Here is a 17,052-nt window from a genome sequence, read left to right as displayed (position 1 = left end):
CAGTACATACATGTTTACACAACCAATCAGATAGGTTACCATTACAACAGCTACATGCAGTAATGCATGCATGGTATTCAATTTGTGAGAGCCCAATTTTGCACAACTATATTATACTGCACAATTATTGTAGATTAAAAAGAAAGCTTGCTTAAGACACACATTATCATCAAAACTGTTCAGCAAAATATAAAATTATTTTCCAATCAATTTTTTTTTTGTGAAATGACCGAAAGAAATACCCTTGGCTAATAGCTAAAGGCTGGCTTAAAAATCTCTTTAATATAGCTAGCCATCAAAACTTAAAGCATTTTCAGATAGCAATGCAATAGTTGTGCACGTGTTACTAAATGGATGCATAAATCCAGCTATATATATATTAAATACTATGAAGCCGCCCTGCTTAGCTACCTCTGAATACAGAATCTTTTGTCCAGCCGCCCCCGCGCTAATGTGTACGGTATTGTGGGTGTAACTTGATTACGTCATTTTCTTTCTGTTTCAAGCGAACTATGAGTGCGGCACTTGGTGACTTGTCGCCTACTGACAATTCTACTGGCGGAGCAGAACTGTTGAACAGAGATAGTGATAAGTATGAGGCCACTTCTATTGAGACAGGTTTCGGGATATTTGGTTGGCGGCCACGTTGTTTGCAGATCTTCGCTAGACCGTTCTGTTTTCTGATTGTATTAAATATCTACTGTCTGGTGGAAGGAACCATTGTATCTGGTAAATACTATGTAGCTCATACACTGTATAGTTAAAGGGTGGTCACTTCTTTCTTGCACAGTAAAACACTTGCAACCAGGATCAAGGTATAAGCAATCAGTGGGATTTTTTTGCAGTTAATCAAGCAATCAAGATGACCACATAATCAGTAATCAAATACCTTTGAAGTTATAAACTATTAGCAACATGAGAATGTAGCTACTGTGCTAGGCTTTTATGGTTGATGTTCAAGATTTCAAGGCTCTTTTTAAGCGAAATCAAGACAGTTTTAGTGATCAAAAGTACATGTATCAACTGGCTGTTTTGTCCCTTGTCAACTTTAGGCCACCGATTGTAGATTCCTTGTTTCCTGTCACCCGCCCGAATGGTAATTTTAAAGCCGCATGGAAACTTATTATTGCATTTGATAGTCATGTGACCTAAATATTACTACTGGCAGGGAGTTGTGTGGTCATGTCATTGGAATAAAGACTAGTGTCATGGTGTATTAATGGATAGGTGGACTTTGATGTGAGTTTCAGATGTTATGTTATTTACTGCATGGCTCCTAACACAAGGCCGGAGGAGACGGTCCGGTTGGTCAGGCCTGAGCCGGACCAATAATCTGGAGTTGAACCAACTAGCTGACCAGCTCGAACTAAATTACTCTCATGCAATCTTTGGATGATCAGATCTACATGTAGCTACGTACATTTTACAGATGTTATTGAAAATGCATGGCACGAGTAGTTACCTAGTTTCTCAGCCTAACTAAAGCAACTACACGTATAGTACCTCCAATTACCTTACAGTACAGCATAGCATTCTTATCGTTTTGTACAGAAATGATTGTGGGTTCTACGTACAGTATCACGTGTGCTGACAGTTGACATTTATCACGTGTAAGGCAGGTGCCTTCTTTGATTCTAAACCAGCACACTTAGACATCTATATCACAATTCAATCTTCATAAAATAATCATTAGCATTCCTTGGCTTGTCTCTCTTGGTTTCTTTTACTGCGCGAAGGGCTGGCAGTGACAAACCAGATGACTTATTCCACGGCAAGAAGCTGTACACCCATACATTACATGGTGGCCATCTGGATGAGATGTTGAGTAGAAATCACTCCTCTTCAACTACCCATTTGTCCTGTCGAGATACTGAACAAACTCTCAGTCTCACTCACATCGCGCCATTTTCAAATACTGATTGGTCTCGTGATGGTCCACCAGTATATTTACGTGATGATCCGTTCACTTCATACAAACCAGTATAGTAGTATACTGTATTTTTGTAGCTATGTAGCTTTTTATTGTAGCTGTGTGAATTCACTGTATAGTAATTATATCCTAGCTAAAGGGGGCCATGCTGCTGTGAAATTTGGGGGGAAAGTTGCAAGTTGCTAGCTAGTTTTACTTTAAAATTTAGCATCAATTTTAAATTTTAAGGCATTTTCAAGCCTTTAAATTGCAAAAATTCTGCAGCTCCTGGGGGTTGCACCCCCAGACCCCCCTTGAACTTCTAATTGCTAGCTATAACTAAATGAACCATACAGCAAGTTTCATGCTGTGTCCCCTGTATGTCAGGTCTACAATTATACATAGTATAGAAAGTCTGAAGAACAACAGATAGGCTTGAGCATATTTATATAGCTAGCTAGCAGTGAAATATCACTAAAATTGTATATCTGAGTGTCTAATTTTCAAAAATTTCCTGTGGAGGCATGCCCCCAGACCCCCTTAGGATGCTCGTGCTTCACACTTGGCACACTGCGTAACAGCTCCTCTCTCATTGGCATGTATATAGTAGCAATTTCAACATTATAGTCAATGGCCTGACCAACTCAATTTCCCTCCTCCGGCCCTGTAACACTATAGTCATACGCATTTACCTGAGCCCCGCCAAATATAGTAATATCAAAGAGGTGAACACATGTTCACTCCATTGAATCGTCAATACTAAATGTATGGGATATTTTTAAAGTCTCATAACTCACTTGTTCTTAGCGCTTTTTCGACCTGGTGTTTAAAGGGGCTTCACAGTGCTACTAAATGTTTGGGCAGCTGGCCCATGTAACAAAAGTTATTAACAAGAAACGAGGGCTCAGGTGAATGCGAAAAGACTATAGCAGTGGATCTCTTCAAGTAGCCTTGGTGAAACTTGAGATACATTAATGAACACAAGTCCCATTCTCTATTAATTTGTGTGAAACATTCGGAAAATTCGCACTGTTGAAGTTGATGGTACAGAGTCAGGCTAGTGCTATATAGCATGTGTCACCACGAGCATGACAAATGCCTTCCTGGCTGCGTAGGAAGCACGAGGGGTCTGCAACACTTTGAATCTAACCTTCTAGAGGTTTGAATCTTGTTGAATCCCAATAAAATATTTCAAATCACACCAAACCTTGAATCTAGCTCTCCTGAATCTAAGAGAAAAAAGCAATTAGGAGTTAATGGGCTCCCTTTAATATCCTTGATATTAAATAATATATTTTAACAATATAGCCGCCCGCCCGCATAGTGTTTTTTGTCTGACTAGGAAAGAAATGCTCTACATGAAGAGCTAAAATTTAATCATTTTGCAAGCTATTCAACTGACAGAGTGAATGTGGCTACCTGCTGACATCATTCTATATCATTAGTAAAGTGACACCACCTGCCACAAATGATCATCAAAAGAGAGGTATCAGATTTCTCAAAACTGGTGTATTTTAATATTTAAAAGTACTATCACATACCATATAGCAAGAAATTTTGGTGAATGATTGGTGCTTCGCCAAACTAATCCACTGAACAGTACAATATTAGCTAATAGCAAATTCGCCAAACCTTTTCTTGCCAAAATCCTATCACAGCAAATTCACCACCAAAGTTTCCTCCCACTAAACTTTCCTGCTATACGATAAATAAATTTGAATGTAGGATCTTGAACTTCTGAAATTTAACAGAGAATGTTATGCAAGAGCATCTGGCAAGGGATCATATAGAGTAGGTGCGACCAGTGAGGCCAGGGCTTCACCACTTTAATAAAAACTCAATACTGAACATGCAGTACTAGGCATTTGTGTAGTGGCAACAATTGATAGAAATAGCATTGTCTTTCACCCAGAATAGCTTCATGTCCACTCTGTCCTTATTAAGCGTCTCTAATAATAGTAAATAATGAAAGTTTGGTGCAACTTAAGTTTGGCAAATCAGCATGCAAAACTGGTTGGCGGATATAAGGGTTTTATGAATATACCGTGTTGCCAATATAAATTTAGCAAAATTGCAAATAAAGTTCCTCGATTCACCAAATTCACCAAACTTTAGTCACACCAAGCTTTTGTTGTTTATGGTAAACACTGTTATATTCAGTTTTGATTGCATTTCTCTTTGAAGTGCTTTATGGTCAGTGTCCAGTTTATCCCTAACATTGAACACTTGTCAGCTAGCTAGCACAGCATTACAGCCCAAAACTACCTTCAAATAGCATCTCAAAATGTGAGCTTCCTTCAGCAGTGTTAGGATTGAGCTTTACCACTTTCACTTTTACTCTGACTGCCATGCTCTGGTAAATATCTCTTGAATCCACAAGTTGTTGTATAGCACTAGTTGCCAGACTGGTTCATTTTTAGTTGTGAGTAGGTTGAAACGAACACTAGTGAATGTCCCAAACTGGCACTATAAAACTATTGGAGTGAATGTAGGTTTGTCTTGTCACCTAACCATGACCACTCAGGATTTGCCCCCATGCCTTCAGGCTTAGGCATATATATCAGGCAGATCCCTCATGGCCATGGTACAACTAAAATCATGTGACAATAGATAGACGCAATATTCCATTAAACACACCTGATTTGTAGTGGAAGTAAACAAATTTGTGAAGTGATATTACCCACTGTTAAGTTAAAGTATACAGCTGTAGCAAGAATGCAGCAAAAGGGCACTAAGAAAAATATGAGTTTTCCTGTGCCAATCAAATATCACATGATGGTGATCATGTGTAAGTGTAAAAATACAACAATTTTTGTCAGAATCCAGTGTTCATATTTGTGTAGTAACAGTAATCAACACCAATCACACCAGTAAAGGTACTAATCACATAGTGATTTAATTTGCCATACATTAGTCCCAATAGTAGGAGTGCAATTAATCCCAAATTGCATGGCCTTGTTTCTGTAATTGCACTGTAAAGTAGCCAATAAAATAGCGGAATAACAGAAGCCTTTTAAGTGCAACAAGAAAGTGATATAATGAATAGCCAATCAAATAAGCTGACAATAGAAGCCTATTAAACATATGTAGTCATTTTGAGTAGCCAATCAGAATTGCTGACACGTGAAGCCTTTTAAGTGCAACAACAAATGATGTAATACAAAGAAGGATGATGCAATCACCTGGTAGAAGTTAATGGCCACATAGAACTGGATAGATGTGTACTACAAACCACGAAGGGTGGTCACTATGTGATTAGTAGACAATCACACGCATTTTCGTGCAATTATGGAATAATTGTACTCGTAACAGCCAAAATTGCACTCGGCTTCGCTTCGTGCAATTTTGACTGTTACTCGTACAATTATTCCCTAATTGCACTCAAATGTGTGTGATTACCTATACAAATTTGACCAAAGTTGGTAGTTATGTTTATCATTTGACCATATCAATTATTACTTTATTAACTCTTGGTGTGGCAGCGTTGCAAGTATCACATGACAGTACTCACCAGACTAGCTAGTTAGTTAATTTATACACCATGATTATAGTTATATTATTTCTTTTTTAGGGTTAACGTCAGTAGTTATATCATCACTGGAAACACGATATGAATTTTCTAGCACACAACTTGGAATGATGACAAGTACCTTTGATTTGACTGTATTAGTGACGGTAGTGTTCATCAGTTATTTTGGTGGCACCAGCCATAAACCCAAGTGGTTGGGAGCTGGTGTATTCATACAGGGAATTGGAGCACTATTGTTTGCATTTCCACAGTTTATTGCTGGTGATTATGATGTTGGGAAAGATGCCAATCTGACATTTGAGGCATGCGGTGATGAGAATGACTTCTCTCCTGACTGTAGTAAAGAATCAAGTAGCATTTATTTTATTTTTATATTGGCAAATATTCTAATTGGAATTGGAGCTGCTCCACTCTTCACAATAGGAACATCTTATATTGATGATATTGTTCATCCTAAACGTGCTCCCATTTGGCTTGGTATATTCTATTCCTTAGCAGTGATAGGTCCAGCACTGGGGTTTGGAATTGGAGGTGGTTTTCTTAAACTGTATGTCGACCCTTCAACAGAGACCACCCTTGAAGAATCAGACCCAGGTTGGGTGGGTGCTTGGTGGATAGGATATATTATCTGTGGAGCAATTTCCATATTAATAAGCATTCTATTTTTCATGTTTCCTGAGAAGTATTCAGACACAGACTTTATACAACAAGAGCGGATTAAGCAGATGTCACAGCAGCTAAGTAGACAAGCAACTAAGGAGGACCTAGTTTATCGGGTGAAACTAAAAGATCTTCCTCGCCATGTTCTCAAATTATTGGCACATATGCCGTTTCTATTCATAACTCTTGCTTACTCAACCCAAATATTTGTAGTGTCTGGACTAGTTGTATTTTCACCTAAATACATTGAGACACAATTTGGAGTCAATGCATCATCCAGTGGATTAATATTTGGAGCAATTGCAATACCAGCAGCTGGGCTAGGCATTATGCTAGGTGAGCAACTTCATGATGAATTCCTGTATCATGTTTCTTTTGTTCCACTGACAGGTGCATTTTTAGTGTTCTTTTTTAAGCCAACTACAAAGAGATTGGCTCTGTATTATGCTATTATCAATGTGACATCGATTATATTTCTTGCCGGTTTCTTTCTGAGATGTTCAACTCATGATATTGCTGGTATAACTGTTTCTTATCACAACAGGTAGTTGCGTGTGTTTACAAAATGTCTTGTAAAATATCTATTTAATTGTAATAGCACATCAGGGGACTTGAGGTTGAACGACTCTTGTAACAGTGATTGTGACTGCAAGTCGTCTGTGTTTGAACCAGTGTGTGGATCTGATGACATAACTTATTTTTCACCATGCCGAGCTGGCTGTGATAAAGATGATCACATGTCAAAAGATGTAAGTACATAGACTGAAATGTTTGTAATAAAGGCAAAAGTGCAAACCTAATATATCTCCTTTTTCTAGTGTTTAAACACCAGGGTGTATGCTAGTAGTATATGTGACCGGCTGAGCAAAAACTCACCTTGTTCACAAAATTTTGTTTTGCTAAAAATTATGGGTGCTACATTAAAGACGCATGCATTTATTGCTTTGGAAACAGTTAGATCAATAAATCCCATAACACCATTGGATTTGTCTGTGTGTAGTTTGAATATCTTTGATTGGAGTTCAGTTAAAGGCACTTGTTTGCAATGGAAACAAAGTTTACCATCATCATTTCTTTATTGGAATGGCCTTCTTCTTTGCATACACATAAGAATGTAAAGAAAACTCTATACCTTGGTAAAGTTCCTGTTCATAGTGAACACGCAGAGTCAAGTCCCAACTTCGTATAATATAGCCTATGTTATATATTAAGTACCTGTTATTTAGTTGCTGTGTAGCTGCTACGATATACAAATCATATTTCTTGCTGATCCAACTGTCTAGCATTATATCTCCAAGACTATTCAACAGAAGCATAGCTATGAATGGTACCTTGTCCCAAACCCAGGTATCAATAATTGTGTACTGTTATACCGTATAGAGGGAAACTTTGGTGAATTTGGCGATTTGCTACAAATTCGCCAAAGTTTAGCCCGCCAATTACTTGTAGCACCTCAGATTAGCATCTTTATAGCTAGATTGAGCTTGAATTTGCCAAAGGTTAATTTTGCCAAATGCAATTTAGCTTGCCATTCGCCAAAGTTTACCCCCGCCATTGTTTCCCTCTATATGGTAAACATCAAGATTATACTCTAATAGAACAGTCACCAAAATACAGCAGTCAAAATTATTCACACGTTTGAATCCACACTGTGCCCTTAATGATAGAACATAAATGCCACCCTTGAATAAACACCATAGCTACTAATTGAATCCATATACCTTGATTGTTCTAAGGTGTTTCTGCAGTTAGGAAAGTGAAGTAGGTTATCCTGAAGTATACTCAGTAGTGTTCTCAGCAAGGAAAAGAGCAATAGTTATTCTACATCATGTATCTTGAGGCCGTACCATTCATCTGCTAATTCCTTTTTAGTGTACATTGTGAATGATATCCCACTGGGGACCTGTGAAGAAGGCTTAAAGCCTGTGAATACAGGGAGTCAGCTAAAACATGAAAAAGAAATTCCAGACCCAGTGGTGGCTACCAAATCACTTTATGACCTGCTTATGCTATAAACGCCAACCTCAAATAGTGGCCGTCCTTGAATAGTAGCCACACTGTTTTTGACACTAGGCTAATAGTAGCTGCAGCATTTAACCAAGTAAATACACTATTCTAATAAATAACCTTATATTCATTATCAGAGAGTAAAATGTTCTGAGTGGCATGTATTTAGTACTATAAATAATACCCTAATAGAACAGTCACCTTATTACACCCACCAACTTGTTTGTCTTATATTTCATTGATGACATCTTAATCTAGAGGAAAAACCATGGTCTGTTGTTACTAGGGAGCGGTTGTATACATTCTCTGTGTACAATCTTTAGGATCCAGTATTTGAGAACTGCACATGTATCCCTGGCCAGTCTACTGCAGAAAATGAATACTGTGACACAGGCTGTAAGGCACTAATCCCTTACCTGTCGACGATTGCCTTGGGACTGATCATGAGTTTATCAGGTCAGATCCCTAATGTAGTGGTCACTCTAAGGTGAGTAAAAGCCTCTAATACAATGTGTACCAACTGCCATGTGTTTTACAGATGCATTGAGGATGAACACAGAAGTCTAGCTCTAGGGGTACAGTCAGTGTTCTTCAGGGTACTGGGTAGTATTCCTGCACCCATTATAGTTGGTGCACTATTTGATGGATCATGTTTGTACTGGCAAGAAGAATGTGGGGACAGGGGAAATTGTTGGGTATATAACAATGACGATTTGAGTCTTCGTATATTTGGTTTAATGCTTGGCATTAGAATCTTATCCTCCATATTTGCTGTCTGCACGTGGGTGTTCTTTGATGTGACTTTGTGCAGCCGTAATAAAATCAATGAACTTGAACATAGTAAAGAAAATGGTATCGAGATGGTTAAATCTCAGTCACAATAATCAGAGTGATTCTTATTTATTTATGTATATGAATTATTTATGTATATGAATTATTTATGTAAAAAGTGAAATATACTGTATTATTAGAGACTTATGTAAATAGTGTTATTGGCTAGAGCTAGTGTTGTAACGGTTTGTACCAAACTTATGTTTGTAGTGATGGACAGGGAGTTTTCTTTAGTTCCCCCCACTTTTTGCACACATTCTATTAAGACCCCTTTTTGTAAATCTGGTCACCATGCTACTCGCAGTAGTATATCTGTTGACAAATAAATTCTGCATTACATTGTACCAGATACTCTCAAAGGATCATAAACACAAAACCTACCCTTTGTAGTAGGAAACCTTCACTGCACTATTTCCTCAAAGTGTATGTGAAAAAGTTCCAGTGTAGTATTCTGCATCCCTCATACCCACCCCATATAAACCCTAATACACATTTGTTATACAGTGAAATACTTCAAAATTATTTTCAGACATGTGAATAATTGCATACACAATTGTCCATGTCAACTAGTTCATTTGTCTGATCAAGCCATTGATGTAATCCTCTCGATTGCCATGATCACCACCTTCAACAAAGTGATTTGTTTTCTTCCTATATCCACCACGAGCATTACTTAGTTTGAACGGCCAGAGGAAATTATTTGCCTCCTTAAAGTGTTCTCCAACAGTGTAGATTTCGTGGATCAAATCCTCCATGCAAATGATGCCCTTATCACCAAGGCTCTTTTCAATGATGGCATTATCTGATAGAGCAATCCGTTGGTGGTTAACTTTTCCAAACCCACGCTTGTAAACAAGTTCTCGTACACTCTTTAGGTTAGGATAACTACAGAGGATGGAAACAGCAAAACATCACATAAATGTCTTTGAATGTTACATCCATATAAAATTACTATGTTCATGTCAACCAAATAAGGCAGTGCTATGCATTCCTAATGGATTGGAAATGCATTAGGAAATGTACTGTTTGAAGGTGTGGATATTCCTTTTACATTGTTTATTGTGTTCTGTACTGAACAAGAACACAGCGTGTCTGTGGACATTTGGAGAAATATTGTTTGCAACAGGTGACAATGGCATCAGCTAATATTTCAGCAGCAGTACTATTAGCCAACTTCTCGTCACAGCAGTTACACAACCAAAGAGATGTGTGATAGATTTTATGTTTCAGTACTGCTCAGCTTGAGCTAAACAATTGCAAAAAGTAGTTAGTACCTGTTTTTTGAAGTTTTGTTGAAACAGTGGAAATATACAGTGAAGCAGTGAATATCTAGCTAGCCTACTACACTCTACCTGCTACAAGTGGTGGAAACAGCAGCAAAGAAACAACAGTGTACTTCCTGATTTTTCAGGAAATTTGCACAACCACTTTGAAACCAGGTAGATTGGTTAAGTACATGCAGACTTAATTATAAAATTCTGTCTACACAGTACACTAGGGTATGTGTGTCTAAATGTATCTACTGTCTAGGCACCCTCAAAACATGTCTATCAGTATAAAATCAATACCGTACAGTGTAATAATCTGACAGGGAGGGGGGATTACAAGCATTAGATTACAACAAAATCAATGTCTTAAAACTCAAGTCTCATCCCCAGCCACCTACGCACTCAATAACTTGTAGTTCTTTGCAGTCCTAAATTTGGACTGTAAGCAGGTTTTGTACATGAACTGTATATCTTGTCATGCCAGTAAGATCTTTTAAGCAACACTCATTTTAGCAGCTGGAAAGTTTATTTAAGCATGAATTACTGTAAAGCTTGAAGTAGCCTCGTCTCCAGCTGCCCACACTCGATCACATCTGGTGACATTGTCCACATTTTCAGCTTAGTTGAAGCACAAATGGTCAAGTTACTTGGTGAGGATATGAAAGTATCTTACGATGTGTGACCCAACTTTCCTGATGGGCAGCATTGCTAACTCCATTACTGTCAATTCTAATGATCAGGAAGGCTGGGTACTCTGCTCGTAAGTGATAAAGAATAGTGTCATCCATCCTCTTCATCGCTTTGTTAGCCTTGTGGAGACAAGCATTTTATTATCTACCATGTGGCTAATTTAAGGAATTAAATAAAAGCCCCTAAAATGTACAGCAGTGCTTATGGCTTTATGTGGCATGCATGACTAATGCAGCAATTTGGAATGGTGAAGGAATGATGAGCCTACTTAGCTTTTTGATTTTTGGTCAGTACAAGGGAATCTCTATTAAATCAAATGGTTTCTTCAAAAGACTAAACTCAAAGGCTTCAAAAGTTATGATCACCGGTCACCAGATTCTTCTGTCACTGAAGAATCAAGTTCGAATGTAGCTAGTGCTGAGCGATAATAGAAAATTCACTGTCATGATAGCTACTGTGATTATACTTTAATTGAAAAGTAATTATCTTCAATCAAATTTCAAGCAATCATACAGTGATGATAGTACTGTATACAGTGGAACCTCCCTTATCCAGACCTCTATTATCCAGGAACCTCTGTTGTCTGGACAGCCCAAATTAGTCATGTGGCTTGTAGTTTATTGACCATAATGAAGTTTGGTTTAGATGAAAACACAAGGAGGGAGCCTAAAGGTTGCTGTTTGTCTGTTTGGTGACTTGTTTATTCTACTAATATAACTACCACTTGGTTGCTAGGTGGATTTTTACAGCCCAGGGGAGTGACCATGAATGCTCTGTAGTGACTTCCCCCTCTGCCCACTAAACTGCATACCACTAACTGATAGCAATAACAACATTACTTGTATTTAAGTTAGTCATTTTAGCATAATAGCATGTTATTCTTAGTTACGGACATTTCTGAGATACGGACAGTAGTGTGTACCAGACCCCCCGGATAAGAGAGGTTCCACTGTAGTAGGGACCACAAAGGAGTGGAGTGGGTCTGGCCCAATGAAAACATCACCCAAAAACCAGGCTCATTTTTCCCTGATGACAATTTGTTAGGTAAAACTAAACCCAAACAAGCCTTTAGATCAACCTGAAAGATTTTCAACGAGCTGCTATGGAACTTTTTTAAAATTATATTAAACGGAATTTTCTACTGACTGACTGATGCCTTCAGACACGTGCAACTCGATAATGGCTAAAGCTACAGACTTGATTTTTTCACTGTCCAATGTCGCTTCAGCCGGACACGTGCCTTTTGGCATACCGCAGTACATACAATGCATTCCTCACGGACTTACCAGTGTCCTCCTTTGTGTCCCATTCACCTTGGCTGACAGTGAAAGGTGTCAATCTGGAGGTAGCACATGATGGCTTCTCTTTATAACAGATTTTTCATAGTGGCTACTTTGATTGCAGAGGTGCTTTTCAAACCATTCTTGATTTATTTTATTTTATTTTATTTGTAATGCTGTGTAATGATTTGAACATAGCTGACAAGAAAGCATGATCAATACTTCACTTATCAGACGATAATTGGTAGCTGGGGCGCATGGCGCCATTTCTTTCTTTTGATGCAGTATACGTGACAGTCATGATTTCATTTTACTTTTTTTTTGTTAACAAGTACACAAATTTTCAACTACAGCAGGGACCATAGCATGTTGATAAAAAGTACTGAAACAAGCTGGAGTAGTGCACAATATTAAATCACAATAAAACAATAAGTATTATATCCCTACTGTGCTCTTCTTTGTGGTATCTTGAGCACAGTAGGGATATAACACTTCTTATTGTTTTAATATCGTATAAGTATCTACCAATACCTCACAATATTAATAAAGTAGTGATTATTGCATCACAATAATGATTTTTTGATCACGAGTATCGAACTCATCAATATTAGCATACACAAAGCATGATGGAGATATATAGATCAAAGTAGTGGGAGTAGAGTAATTATGGAAAAACTAGCAATCTAATAGTGGAGATGTTTTTGACTGAAGCGATGCTTGGTATTATTTTAGTTCATGGTAAATAGTGTGGTGTTAGTGAATTCTTTAGTGTGAGCGGCTACGAAGTTATAAGAGTTTATACAAGTCCACGTGTTGGCATCCAATATATTGGTATTGGACATTGGTTGTCAAAGGATTAAGCACTTTTTATTGTAATGGTCTGACACTTGTTTGCAAAGGATACGTCATTCCTGGTAAAATACAAAGCCTGCTAAATTATTTTCAGTCATTAAATGCCTGATATAACACCCCGACTAAGTACTATAGTGAATGTAAGTTTACTTGAAGGGAGTGTGGATGGTCACTGAAACAATAATCACTTACATACACACAGCCTATATTCATGACATGAAGGTTTATTTTCTGTAGTTCAAAAGCTTGTTTGCTCATGTGGGTGTGTGGACAGACATGCAGGTATATGGTTTTCCCATACCATTTTCAGGGAACTGGGTATGCGCCAAACAGCCAACCTTCGGAAAGTCGTGGAGGGGTACTTGGTTCAAATTTTGTAATAATTTATTTTGTAACTTTTCAAATTACATTGAAGTCAACCAATACTACTAAGGAAGATATTGCGAGACTACGGTCAATCATGATCCCTACTATACGGTACTACCAAATTTGACAATTAATCCACAAGTCTCACATCACCTCAACCACATCCCAGTTCATGTAAAGGAAGCAAAATATCACCTTGGTATGTCTATACTACATGCAAAACCATACAAGAGAAGTTTACATACATTTGGTGTTTGTTGCTATGTGCCTATTGATATATATTCCCACTACCCCTGGACATAAGTGGGGTTTTACAGGGAGAATTAACATGCAAAACTGTCATCCCACCATGGGACACTTCACCAAGTGCCCAAGTTTCTACCTTGCTAAATCCTTGAATTGCACCTGGAGATTTGACACACTAGGTTTGGGGGGCACTAGACATTGAGGTGTGTCTATATACCTGGGGTAGTGGGCAGTGTTGGGCAAGTTACTTTGTAAAAGTAACTAGTTACATATTACTTGCAACTGAACTATTTAGTTACAGTTACATATTGCCCATAAAATAAAGTAACTATAATAATATTACATATTATATTACTTTGTGTCCACAGCCTTAAACTGTCACGTGTGAAACTACCACTTTATCACATGACATGATTGCGTTGTTGGACAATGTGCAAATCTTGGTTATAAGTAAGAAGCTGGTGAATAAGCTTCATTCAGTAGGCTTCGTTACTTCGTTTTGGCTAGGTAGAAATTAACTAACGAGATTAGTAACTTCGTCACTTGTAGTAATAATATTACGCAATATTAGACTCATTACAGTAATATATTACTTAGGTAACCCGTTACATTTGCAAGTAAAGTAAATCGAGTTATATTACCCGTTTTTCTAGCGTATTTCGTTATATTACTTAGTTATCACAAAAGTAATAATATTATGTAATGTGTTACTCCCAACACTGGTAGTGGGACAATACATTAATAGGTGAATTCTATACAAAAATTAGTATGGCTGTGTATGCATGCATGTACTTATAGGCAATGGGTGGTTAACCCTTAGGATTCCGTACATGAAATAATTTTCATTGGTAGAGTGTACTTTTCACTCCAAGAATAGTAAACTCAGCACACACATACACACTACGTTTTTCATGGCATTTGCAGTTAGAACATTTTAGTGGTCAGTACCCAAATCAGGATTTGGTTTTCAATGGCAGGAAAGGTACCATAGATTACCTTTCACTCCAAGAAATAGCAATGTACCCACACACAGCCTTCATGTGAAATTACAAGAAGCATTATATTCTTTTTACTTCACATCTATCAAATGTACATAAAACACTAAGTACTGGGGGTATCAACACAGACAACTGAATACAGCGGAACCTCATAAGACCCATTCCAAGATTTCACCTTCAACAAAGAACAGAGGTTGTCAAAAAGTTCAAAGGTCCCATTGTATCTACAATACTATATAGTACTCACCCCCAAGCAATGTAGGGTTCAACAATACGCAGCATGTTTATAGATGCTTTGTTGAGCTTCACAAACACAGCATTGTTGATCTGGCGTAGACGTAATAGCTGAAGCACCTTGCGCACCTTCGGACTCACACCATTTATACTACAAACACAAACAAGTAGTAATGATATTAAACATGCTATTACTATCATACCCTTTAATTCTGATCACAAAGGCTAGCTTGGGTTCATCAGGCACATAGAAGTTCCCATGTTTCTTGGCAGTTCTCTTTAATCTTATTTCGTCTGATTCCTTCTGGCGGTATTCCTTGACATACTGCTCTGCACGCTTGAAGATCACTCTTCGAGATTCTTTCCTTTTCTAAAACACGTGGTATTCCAATAAACGCACATCTCCAAAAAATATTCTTTTCTTTCAACAAACACAGCAACAATTTTTTGTAACACGCACACTTCCACTTGCCTTATACAATGCCGTTCTGGCCTTCACTTGAGCATCTCGAATAGCCTGTTGCCTCTTCCGTTTCTTAAGAAGCGTTTCGGGAACCGTGGGAAGCTTCTCTGCTCTACGAAAACAAAAAGATGTACTTTAAAATACCGTTATGATGAAAAGTAAGTGATTATTCATCCTACAACAAACAGTTCGTAAAGATTACTGACAACATGCTTACGGTTGGTCTGCCATTATTTTCAGGAGAACTTTCTACGCATGCGCAATTCCAATAATGGCTGCCTAGCAACTCGTCAAAACAGAGATCGTTTGTACGTTGACTAAAACATCGCTTAAGTTTTATCGTATTTACAGATTGTTTATAAAGAGCATAACTAGCTAGTTTCCGTATAGTAGATTCATCGAGCCGTTTTACGAGTAAGTCGAACTGATGGATTGGGCGTGGGGTTGGGCTATTTGCAAGTAGATGGGAGCAGGTTCCAGCGTATCATCACGGTCGAAGCACGGCCCCTCCTCTACTGCAATGAAGTGGCAACTTGAAAGGACAAGAGATACTGTACTAGAGAAAGAAAAAGAGTTTGCACTAGAACAGAACCACTTTGAACAAACTGCAGATGCCAAGATCAAAGAGCTTAAAGCTAAAAACGATGAGCTAACTGAAAGACTAATGGTGGCAGAGAAAGAGCTCTCAATTACAAGTGAGAATTTAGAAAAGGAGAAAAACCGATCACTTGCTTTGATGTTCAGTGAACTGCCGTTGTCATTGCTTAGTGGACAATCATCCAGTTTATCTGGGGACAATGCATCATTCAGCCAGATCATTTCATCAGTGGCAATTGCTTGTTGTGATGTAGTGGGCTTCTCATCTCTTGTCTCTGATCTACCGCCGCACGAAGTCATCAATTTAGTGGATCATATTCATGCCATCATAGATGACGCTTTCTCAAACAAGTCTGTTTTCTTAATGGAGAGATCTTCTGATAGCTGCACAGCTGTTTGTGGCATCACCAGAACCGAGGATAGAAATGATAAAACAGTAACTCAGAGTAGGCAGATGTCTGGAAGATACGATACAAAAACTCCGATATCACTAACCGATAGTTGTTACGAAACTGGTGACGAAGCATTTGACGGTCATGAAATATATCATCATGGAAAACTTAACTCTTCTGATCTTCATAGAGCTGCAGTTACTCCCAAGAAAACAGCAAATATTTCTAAAAATGCTGCAATACTAGCAGTAGGTGCTCTGCAGTTGATGAGCATGTCAACACAAGTTACAATACCCAGTAAACCAGATTATCGTCTTCAGATGCGTGTTGCTCTGCATGCTGGTGATTGTTTGGGGGGAATTGTTGGTCTGCAAACAGCTGAAGGCTCTAGACAAGTTCCCAAGTATAAGTTGTTTGGTCCAACAATGAAAGAAGCTCAAAACTTATGTGCATCAGGTTTAGCATTGCAAATCAGAGTGAGTAAAGCATGCAGAGATCTTCTACAACAACATGGAGGATTTCACTTTGAGCGGTGCCCAGATCTAGTTTCATGGCAGAAAAAGACATTGACAGAATCCTACTGGTTATTAGCTATGGATGGATTGCCTTTGAAGATGCCAGTTTTGGATGATGCACTTTCGCTATCAGTATATGACAACTTGTAGCATGTAACTTATTTTATTCATTTATACAATTTTCACGACTACTAAGTTATGTCATTGCTTCAAAC

General features: G+C 38.1%; 3 protein-coding genes across 3 annotated transcripts; 2 read left to right on the top strand and 1 right to left on the bottom strand.

The window, feature by feature from the left end:
* Positions 1 to 481: 481 nt before the first annotated feature.
* On the top strand, positions 482 to 9,079 carry LOC136249850 (solute carrier organic anion transporter family member 4A1-like). The gene is made up of 6 exons (XM_066041973.1): positions 482 to 729; positions 5,481 to 6,434; positions 6,489 to 6,642; positions 6,697 to 6,847; positions 8,429 to 8,592; positions 8,644 to 9,079. Exons 1-6 carry the CDS (start codon positions 513 to 515, stop codon positions 8,987 to 8,989), a joined length of 1,986 nt encoding a protein of 661 aa, XP_065898045.1. The 5' UTR covers positions 482 to 512; the 3' UTR covers positions 8,990 to 9,079.
* A 349-nt stretch (positions 9,080 to 9,428) lies between these two features.
* LOC136249854 (large ribosomal subunit protein uL30-like) lies at positions 9,429 to 15,683 on the bottom strand. The gene is made up of 5 exons (XM_066041980.1): positions 15,551 to 15,683; positions 15,343 to 15,445; positions 15,074 to 15,240; positions 14,884 to 15,021; positions 9,429 to 9,821 (listed from the first exon to the last, which is right to left on the bottom strand). The coding sequence occupies exons 1-5, from the start codon at positions 15,562 to 15,564 to the stop codon at positions 9,503 to 9,505; spliced, it is 741 nt and encodes a 246-aa protein (XP_065898052.1). The 5' UTR covers positions 15,565 to 15,683; the 3' UTR covers positions 9,429 to 9,502.
* On the top strand, positions 15,579 to 17,032 carry LOC136249853 (speract receptor-like). Its single transcript, XM_066041979.1, has one exon. The coding sequence runs from the start codon at positions 15,797 to 15,799 to the stop codon at positions 16,985 to 16,987; it is 1,191 nt and encodes a 396-aa protein (XP_065898051.1). The 5' UTR covers positions 15,579 to 15,796; the 3' UTR covers positions 16,988 to 17,032.
* Positions 17,033 to 17,052: the final 20 nt, after the last annotated feature.

The sequence above is a fragment of the Dysidea avara genome, chromosome 3 (genome assembly GCF_963678975.1).
Source record: "Dysidea avara chromosome 3, odDysAvar1.4, whole genome shotgun sequence".
In the NCBI taxonomy this organism is placed as follows: Eukaryota; Metazoa; Porifera; class Demospongiae; order Dictyoceratida; family Dysideidae; genus Dysidea; species Dysidea avara.
Note: the sequence above shows the minus strand (reverse complement) of the source record. Positions and strands in the feature narration are given on the sequence as shown.